General features: G+C 41.3%; 1 protein-coding gene across 1 annotated transcript; it reads left to right on the plus strand.

The window, feature by feature from the left end:
- The first annotated feature begins 2824 nt into the window (after positions 1–2824).
- RALB (v-ral simian leukemia viral oncogene homolog B) lies at positions 2825–9439 on the plus strand. The gene is made up of 4 exons (XM_010147407.1): positions 2825–2982; positions 4097–4305; positions 7099–7276; positions 8791–9439. Exons 1-4 carry the CDS (start codon positions 2869–2871, stop codon positions 8908–8910), a joined length of 621 nt encoding a protein of 206 aa, XP_010145709.1. The 5' UTR covers positions 2825–2868; the 3' UTR covers positions 8911–9439.
- The last annotated feature ends 587 nt before the right edge of the window (positions 9440–10026 follow it).

Consider the following 10026-nt stretch of genomic DNA (forward strand, 5'->3'; position numbering starts at 1 on the left):
CTTTGGTTGTGAGTCAGGCAATGCTGTGCATGAAGGCTGACCTTGCAGTTTCTACTCGCCGGTGTTGAGGTGGGATGGAGAAGGAAGGATTTAAATATTGTCTCTGCTTACCTCTATGATGAGCTTGTATTGAATCAAGTTGGTCAGTATTTTACCTAAAAGACAGCTGTTACTTTAAAGTGACCAGATAAAGATGTGGTATTTCTATTGGCAGGGGGGAGGAGGCATCTCCACTTCCCTCTTGGCTGTTACTAAATCTTTTTATTGCAGTTGCATAGCACAGTGGACTTAAGGCAACTTAATAGGCAACAACACTAAGTTTGTCTTGCCAGAGAAATGTTTAACTTGGAAGCTCTGTGTTGGGTAACACAGCAGTTACAACCACCTTTAGGATGCTTGTTAAAGTAATACTTGAAGGTTGAAGCCAATCACAGTTACACTGAGAAGTTGCTAAGGGTCACTTGTCTACAGCAGTTTATCTACTGCCATCAAAGGCAGACTACTCTTGAACTAGGACAAAATAAACTTTGACTACACAATGAGATCGTTTGGGAAGTGTTTCAGTAGTAACACAGCTTGCTCTTAAGTTGCAATCTGTAGCTCTTATGCCATGAGTGTTTATGTGCGAGCTGAATTCTGTTCATCTGTAGAACATGTGGACCATAAGCAAAGAAAGCCTTTCAGCAACAACTTATGGAGTTCAGATGCTATGTGTTATGTTTTCTCCCAGTTTTTCCACACAGCCCTGGCAGGGAGCTCTGTTCTTTTCCCCTCTTGCTTATCCGGTGGCTAAGAACTAAAAATCAAGCTTGCAATGCTCTTCTAGTTTGGAATCTCTGGTGTAATGGCTGAATTCGGTCTCCAGTGCAAATGTTTGTGCTGTAGAGGCAGAATCTCTGAAAAGGAGGAGTTATCACATGCCATTTCTATACTAAGGAGTGTCCTGGATGAGGAGGCTGATGTATAGCATAATATAGAAGATGACCAGAGGAAAATGTCTTCACTTACCAGCGCGTATCCCAGAATGAATGCTTGAAGATGATTAATTTGTATTACTGTACCAAATCTGTGTAACAAACAGGTGTGAATAAAATACTGTGCATGGCAAAATACTACTGCTCAGATGTTTGAAAACCCTGTCTTGAGGGCACTTCTTGATTGTGGACATGTTGGTTCTTGTATGTAGTGGTCAATGAGAACTTAGTTTGAGTCGTTGCTTTTCTGAGCATCAAGTCATGACAAAGCTGGGGGGGAGGGAAGAAATCTTCAGTCTGGGCAACCTGCCAAGGGGTATACTGATTGTCATGGAGTTGTCAACCTCAAAATTCAGGGCACATAAAGCAGTTTGCACCAAGCAATCCAGTTTAAGGGAGAGGTTTGGGCTGGACAACATCCAAAGGTCCTTTCCAGGCTAAATAATCTTATGGTGTGTTTGTAGGGTGACAGTCCCTTAGTCCCTAGTTAATTCTGTTTAGGACAACTAGTTATCCTGAAGGTTTTTTCAATATTGTACTCTAACTTCCACTGTAGGTCTTGTGTTTCCATGCAGTGGAACTTGATGGTGTGGTATGGTAGTTCCATTGTCTTTCTGGTGTGGTAATGTCCAGGCAAATTTGAGATTCTGGTAGGTCTGTTGCTTCTGTGCTTCTGGAGTAGTGGTTGCTGCTGTACATCAAGGCTTTCCATAGCAGTGTTCCTTAACTGGTCTGCTGTTCTCCTTAAAGCATTCCACCAGGATATGAACAGCTGGGGCCTGTAGTTGTCCTGCTGTGAGGACACAAACATCGCTGTCCTCGCATCTCCTTTTTTGCCATTGTGTGTCGGCAGTACACATCTTTGTATTTTTCAGTGTGGGAATCCTGATTCGTGGCACATCTGCTCTTGTATCAGTCACTTCTCCTTTTGTCCCCGGTGAGCTGCTGCTCTGCTAATCAGGGAGTGGCAGCTGGCCCTTGTGTTTCTGTCACAACTACTGTCTAGCTACTCTTGAAACAAAAAGGGCAGTAGTATTTTAACAGGTCTCCAGCAATTAATTACTCAGCTTGCATGACGCACAAAAAAAGCTTGTTAGCTCCAATAAACAAGATCTAGTTTACTTTTTTTATAGCTTTGCAATGTCAAGGAGAAGAATAGGAACTGAGAATTTCTTGCAATAAAGAAGGATTTTTTTGTTTGCTTGTTTCCCAAAAGCAAATTAGATTTGCAGTATCAAAAGGCAGGAAGAGTATATAAAAACAAAAAATGCTAATGCCATGTCATAAGACACTCTGCTGAAAGCTTTTGCAACTTGTTCCTGCCAGAATTTATTGTGTATCTGCTTTTTTTCTTAGCCTATGTAGACTGGAGATCAAAAGTCATCTTTCTTCCTGTAAGTAGATCTAGGTATAACTCTGCTTCCAGGGTGAGACTAAACTGCATCAGCATTAAAGAAGTACTTTCCAAAGATGTCAAGCCTTAAAATAAGAGCAGTAAACACTTAATTTCATGTTGTTTGAGAATGCATGTGTGTTTTTTATTTGGAAAGTGCTGTAGATAGCAGTCATGTAGGATGGTTTTATGAATAAGAACAGCTTGTTCAGCTAGTAGCTGCTTTAAGGAAACCTTTGGTGCTTTATTGGTGGTGCTGTTGTCACAAATGCCTTTTAATACCTTTTCCTACTCATCTTTTAGATATCAGCGACATGGTTTTCTTCTCAGTGGATTGAGATGACCCATTCTTCAGGCTTGCTAGGCAAAGTTTTCATCTGGTCTTTCAGCACTAGTGAGATGCTCTACCTGCATGCTACCAATGTCATGGGTGGTGACCGTGTTTTTTCTCTCTGCAGATCTGATTGGTTGCCTGGCACCCCATCTGTGGCAAGCAGGACAATGGCTGCCAGCAAGAGCAAGAACCAGAGTTCCTTGGCCCTCCATAAAGTTATTATGGTTGGCAGTGGAGGTGTGGGTAAATCTGCACTCACTCTTCAATTTATGTATGATGAGGTAAGTAGCTTTGGATCAGCTTCTCTAAAGCACCAATGGATATGGCTTACTAAACATTTTTTTAGAAAATAGCAAAAAACCTGATGACCTGACTGGCAGGAGGAGAATGTAGGAATCTGAGAAAGGGTGCCTTCTGGGAACATCTTTGGCTAAAGGTGACAAAATTGATGCTTATTATTGGAAGAACAGTCTTCAGAAGACCTGCAGAATGTGAGTGTGCTTGTCTTGAGTGTACAGAGGCTGTTAGCAGTTGGCATTAAACTTAATTTTGTGGTAGTTTCTTTTAGGCCAGTTAAATTGAAATTGAAAGTAAACATTGTAATTCATTCTAAGCCAGATAATGAAGTAGGCATGTTTGTCATGAATTCTTCTGTACTGGTGTACAGGAAGCTCGATCAGACAATCCAGACTAGTTTGTGAAGGAATACCAATTTATGAATTGCAGGATCATGTATTTATCTGTAGTGATGCAAGTATCTGAAGAGGTGGCATAGTCATTACTGAAGGTCATTGAGCTCAGTCAGGCTCATGGCACAGCCTTTTGTTGTACTTTGAGGCTGAGAGAAAGAAGATGGAAAGGTAAGGAGCCTATCTTAGACATGTACTGTCAGCACAGAACTGTAAGTTGAATTGGCAGTGACTTTGTTGGTCAGATCAATTTTGAATGGACTAAAGTACATGCCTGTGTAATTATGGAGTAGATTTTCATGTTCGACAGCTGGATGCTGTCATCTACACCTGTTGGAGCCACACATAGCTGTACCTGAAGTACACTCCAGTGCTTGCTCTTGAAGCAGGAGATCTAGCGAATGCCACCAGGTTGCTGGTAACTTATACTGTATCTTTGTCCCTTAAATTGTGCTGAAATTGCTGAACAGTTTCATGTAGCAAGACAACTTCTCTTGACTAGGCACACTGGCTCTTTGACGTATTAAGTGCTTAAATAACTTGCTTTCTGTAGTAAAATTTAAAAAATGGTAGAGCTTATCTAATAGAATTGAGAAGGTTTTCAGGAATTTAAATGTCACTAAAGTGAAAGAGAATGGATATGGACAAATGCTGAGAATGTTTGTTTGACAGCAATTCTAAACACTAATCCCTGTCTTATCTTCAGTTTGTAGAAGACTATGAACCTACAAAGGCTGACAGCTACAGAAAGAAAGTAGTTCTGGATGGTGAAGAAGTTCAGATAGACATTCTGGATACAGCAGGACAGGAGGATTATGCAGCTATCAGAGATAACTATTTCCGCAGTGGGGAAGGGTTTCTCCTAGTCTTCTCAATAACAGAGCATGAATCCTTTACAGCGACAGCAGAATTTCGGTAAGGAGTTTCTCTCCCAGGCCAGGGGAAATAGCTGGTTCTTATGTTGCTCTGACAACTCTTTGTAAAAGCTACAACTCTTTATCCTTTGTCCATTACCATTTGGTCAATAAAAGTGGCAACCCAACCACTGTGCTCTCAGTAACTGGTAACTTAAACCACAGTATCCAGCCTCTGGCTCTAGTTGTCTTCATGCCTTCAGCTTATGAGTACATTGCGCGAGCAGCAACTTCAGGCAAGTAGCAGATTCTTGGACTCCTAAAACATGTGTATTCAAGCCAATTTTCAGTCTTTGTGGATGTGAAGTTTAATTATCTTAGAGCAGTACTTCTGGAATTAAGTCTGCCTTTTGGCCAGGTTTCAGACACACTATTGCTTACTGCTAAAAGCAGGTGCTCTAAGGAAAGGAAGGATTAGCCTCCACTCAGGTGTGGATTGGTGCCAAATAAAGGTTGGCAGCCAAGCAGCACTATTGTAGGCAGATGTATTCCTAGAAAGACACACAGTAGTAGTAAGTGCTTCCACTTTTTTTTCTTGGGATTAGCAGTTCTAATGCAAAAATCGGCACCAGGCTCTGCACAGAAACTGCTTGTGTAGTGTAAAAGAAGAACAAGGGGTTGAATCCACTGTTCTGGTCTCAGAACTCATGTAGCCAGGTTCTTCAGGGCAAGTGTTCTAACTTTTATTTGATAACAGCTATTGCCTCAGTGTAGAAGGTAATCCAGAGATTCCATAGGACAGCTGTAGAACTTGAAGTAAAACTTGTCAAAACACAGGGAAAGTGTTAGGAGTTCCTTATGGGTGCCAGAATAAAACCTCTTTATCAGTCTGGCTTATGTTCACATTGCTTCAGTGATACAAGGGGAAAAGATACCAGTAGGTAATGCAAGTGCTGGTGTGAAGGCAGACACCTACTTCTAGGATTTTCTTAAAGCTATGGCAAACTCCCCTCATGCTCTAGGACTTTTGATCCAGGTTCTTCACTGTTCCAGCAATAGTAGGAGACTGAATAATCTTTTAAAAGGTGTGTTTTTAAAAAAAAATACTGCTGCTTTCCTCATAGAATACTTCTGTGACTTTGCTAGGCTTCAGAAGGCTGACAGTTATGGGGCACACAAGCAGAGCTGTTCTGCTGGGTTTGATCTAACCAGAGGACTTCAAGGAACTAAACAGTTGAACTGTTGTCAGACTACAAAACTGAGTATTCAGATTGTTCCTACTGTAAGATGGAAGAAAGTCAGATACCATTCAGAAAACGGGAAGAAAATGAGCCACTTGGAAGTACCCAGCCTGGGTTTTGGCTTGTGTGCTTAAGTGAATGTAAGGTTAAACCCAAGGCTTAAGGCTTTGGATGAAAAGGAGTAGGAGTGTTTATCTTGGTAGTTTGTGGTTTTTGTCAGACTTCTGTAACCAGGTTAACAATGTGTTGGCTCAATATTCCAGCACAATATAACAATGAAAAAGCAATGCTAGCCCTAAAGATGAACAAGAAGGACCCAAATGTTTGGAGACGGAGAATCTCCTGCTTTGGGTCAGAAGTAAACTAACAGTGGAAATTGTTAAATGGAATGCTTAGTTAAGCTGACATGTAAGAACCAGCTCCTTGGAAAACTTCTCCAGGAAGGAGGGGGAGAATGGGTAGTGTGAGTCACCAGCATCATGGGTTGAACTACAGATTGGTGGTATTGATCCTCTAACTTCCCACTGAATCCTGAATGAACTATGGGCTTGTCTCTAAGCCCTAGCCCTCCTGCTGATGCTATGCATCTGGTGTTTGCTTTCAGTGCCTCTGTAATCTGAAAATGTGTGAAGGTAGAGTTGAATGCAACAGCAGATTGCCTGCTTCAGTGTTAACGCTATTTTAGGTTCTTTATGTTTTCTACATACATTTGGTTATTTTGTGGTTGGAAAGTGCAGGCATCTGAAACAGTGTGGTAACTCAGTGGGATGAGGGGGTGTGTAGCACCATGCTTATATCTAGTTTGGCTCTTGTTTGTAACGCAATTAAGTAATCTTAAAATACCCATGGACTGGTACAGTTCTTCCCGAGTCCTAGCTGGACAGAAACATGTGTCAGAATGGTTTCAGCCCCTGCTGTACTCCAGTAAGAGCACAGACTGACATGAAGCATCCTTCTGTCTCCTTTCCCAGATGCTGATAGGTATTTTAGAATGATAAAGGATAGCTAGGATAATGCTGATGTTCAAATACTTTCTCAGAGCCTTTCAAAGAGGAAGGTTATTGGCATTTTTAGTTCAGCACTATTTAGTAACTCTCACCTCTACATAAAGTTTGGGTAGCCATTAAGAATTATATCTGCCAGCTGCGTAAGCTGTTCCTAACCTACTGCCTTGGCAAAGCTTTGATGTTGCCTAGACCTATGTTGAGGTGGGATGTAGACTGGAAACTGAAAATGGTAACTGAGTGCCGAGGTGAAATTTGATAAATGTGGCACTGTACTATTTTCCTCATTCAGATGTGAACTGTTGAGATGCTCTTCTGCCATACAGTAGTTCTTTATTAGAGCTTGGTAGTAAACTTACTAACTAGATGGTAAAACTACCTCGCTGTGTGAGTGTGGGTTTGTTTGGGGGTTTTTTTGTGTGTGTGAAGCCCCATAGCATTAGTAAAAAAAGTGTTACAGTTGAAGACACTTGAAAATTACTCCCAGTCAGGAAATTTCCTGTTGTAAACACTAGTAATATGTAGATCTCTTGATCCACTCCTGATAAGGGTGGGGTGTTTGTTGATACTACTAACACACTGTTTTATTTTGAATATCTGATGCATTAGGGAACAGATCCTGCGTGTGAAGGCTGAAGAGGATAAAATCCCTTTACTGGTTGTAGGAAACAAATCTGACTTGGAAGAGCGCAGACAAGTGCCAGTAGAAGAGGCTAGAAGTAAGGCAGAGGAGTGGGGTGTGCAGTACGTAGAAACCTCTGCCAAAACCAGAGCGAATGTAGATAAGGTAAGACACATGACATATGCTCAATTAGGTTGTTACTGATTGTTTAGTAGCTGAGTGACTAGTTCTTGACTCTTAGTGGGACAAAAGCAAATCTGTAGTTGGGCTTCTGAAAGCCTAGATTATAAAAACTATGTATTTACTGGAATGTGTACACTTAAGCAAATGCCTAGCTTAGCAAGGCACCTGGTACAAGTTAATTCTATTGTCTTGTTTTAACTGTTTTGTACCTGAACCAGTAGCTTTCCAATGGTACATTGGGTAAATGGGTTAAGGATTCCCTGAATTGGTCTTGTTTATAGGCTGTGTCCTGTTACAGCTAGCAAGCTGTAGACAGTTACTGTTCCCCCCTTCCCTACAAAGCTACATATTGTGTGGCTAATGTTGAAGACTTCATTTGTGTTTTCTGCCAAAACTGCTTCGAATTGTGAGAAGAAATCTTCTTGCTGTGTCCCTGTCTTGTTTCTGTTGCTAGCTTCTTGTGTGGTGGTGGATGGGTTATTCTGAAAGAGATGAGCAATGGCTGAAGAGTGTTTGCCCAATAAGGAAAAAGTGGTTTCAAGCTTCCCCTTCATTCACTGTATAGTGGGGGGTTCTTGAAGAAGAGTGTACTGCTTTAGTTTACCAATCCACAGAAGGTGGTCTGAAATTACTGTTGGGCCCCTTAAGGGTTCCAAAGGTGTGTCTTGTTAATTTGCATTTGTTTAAAGATTACAGACTGTAAGTAGTCTTCTCCTTGGAAGTTTCTCTGAATCTTTCTTATAGTCTGAGAATTTTCTGTGCCTGACACTGTCACTGGAATGCTGCAGCTCTTAGGATTCTGAACCAGACAGAATGCTACCTAACAGAGAGTGTGCTTGTAAACACATGGAAAGGACTGGACTAAATGCTTTGCATAGTTAACAAGTGATTTGCCAGGAAATATTTGCTAGGCACAGACAAACATTCTCATGAACTCTGAATGCTACTTGTGCAAGATTGATATTCAGTTATAAAATATTCAGTTATAAAAAACCCTCTTAAAATGGGGCTGTTGAGTGATGTGGTAGCCAGACAAGGTTGTCCTACTTCTTGCCGTTGCTTGACATGCTACATAATGACAGGTCAAGGGGTAACGGGCTTAAATTGAAAGCAGGTAGGTTTAGATTAGATATCAGGCAAAAATTCTTCCTGGAGAGAGTGGTGAGGCACTGGAACAGGGTGCTCAGAGAAGCTGTGGATGCCCCATCCCTGGAAGTGTTCAAGGCCAGGCTAGATGAGGCTTTGAGCAACCTGGTCTAGTGCAAGGTGTCCCTGCCCATGGCAGGGGGGTTGGAACTAGGTGATCTTTAAGGTCCCTTCCAACCCAAACCATTCTAGGATAATTCTGATGGTGTTTGTCACTGGATCTGTGTCTAGACTCACTGTTGTATTAGGTACAGCATGGTGCTGCCTTTTTATTTACTTCTGGGTACAGTAGTTTTTGTCTGCTTTCTGGTGGCAGATCTTGTTTAATCTTTTTTTTTTTTCCCTCCTAGGTGTTCTTTGATTTAATGAGAGAAATCAGAGCAAAGAAAATGTCAGAAAACAAAGACAAGAACGGCAAGAAAAGTGGCAAGAACAAGAAAAGCTTTAAAGAGAGATGTTGCTTACTGTGATGCTTGGGAACTGTAAATTCTGTTTACAGGTGGCATGGATGAGATACCACTAAGGATATAGGGCTGGATTCATGAAAGGAAGTCTGTATTGACTCCTTTACCTTTTGCTTTGCATATCACCTTCAAAATGTGAAAACAGAACTTTGAAACCATTTCTGGTATCCAACAAAACCAATGCCTACTTCAACTGAAATGGGCTCAGTCTTCCCAGTGTCCTTCAAAACTAGAAACAGTTTCAGAACTACAATCCTTCTGCTTGGTTATACAAAGTACTTTCATATTAATGTCCTAGTTTACTCTGTTTCTCTTGAACCTCTACTGGCCTTAACAAATACAGCTGTTCAGGTTCAAACTTTTTTCCCCCACTGTTGCTGCCCTCCTTGATGTTGCAAACTGCAGAGAAGCTAGATGACACCTGGTAAAGGGTTTGAGTCTCCATCTTCTGTTAGTTGTCACTGATATTTCTTACACTGTAATCTGCTGGCTTCCTCCCCACAATCCATGTAAGAAATAGCAACTGACATTTGAGAGTCAGCTCAACAAACTTCCATGTTCTGTTTGGTCAATACAGCATTCATGAATCAAGCCTATGGACTCCATTCAGACTTACCAATTTTGGCATTGCCTAAATAATTAAATACTGGCAAGATGCATTCCCCACCACTGGGCTGTCTTCTCATCCTTAAATTAGTGGTATGGGGTGAGAAAATGACTGTAAGCCTTTCTCCAAAGGAGTAATATTCTCACCATCTCCTTGAAATGCTGATCTGGGTTTCTTCCATGTATTGTGGCTAGACTCAATTACACTCACTCTCCATCCATCATCCTTCCCCTCCCTGGTACTGGAATAGTGAAAATCAGTGTTGATTTCATCAGTTTTGTTTATATTGGAACACTTGTGATCACGTTGGAAAACTGGGAACATCTGCGACTTCATCTTCAAGACAAGAGACAAACCGAGTAAGGACGGGTCACATCACACAATCATGACTTGGAATAGGTGAGGCGTACATGCTACCTCTCAATGATTAGCTGGCTAGCGAGTTGTATGGTGTCAAAAGCAAATGAAATCAAGCAGTTGCCATGTCTGTTACTCACTGATAACTTCATATGTAC

The sequence above is a fragment of the Eurypyga helias genome, unplaced genomic scaffold (assembly GCF_000690775.1).
Source record: "Eurypyga helias isolate BGI_N326 unplaced genomic scaffold, ASM69077v1 scaffold41032, whole genome shotgun sequence".
NCBI lineage: Eukaryota > Metazoa > Chordata > Aves > Eurypygiformes > Eurypygidae > Eurypyga > Eurypyga helias.

What these genes read in the sequence shown, in the direction of transcription:
- RALB (XM_010147407.1), top strand. Translation starts at nt 2,869, where the DNA reads ATGGCTGCCAGCAAGAGCAAGAACCAGAGTTCCTTGGCCCTCCATAAA. An exon ending in TTCAATTTATGTATGATGAG is followed by an intron (nt 2,983 to 4,096) that starts GTAAGTAGCTTT and finishes TCTTATCTTCAG; the next exon opens with TTTGTAGAAGACTATGAACC. An exon ending in ACAGCGACAGCAGAATTTCG is followed by an intron (nt 4,306 to 7,098) that starts GTAAGGAGTTTC and finishes CTGATGCATTAG; the next exon opens with GGAACAGATCCTGCGTGTGA.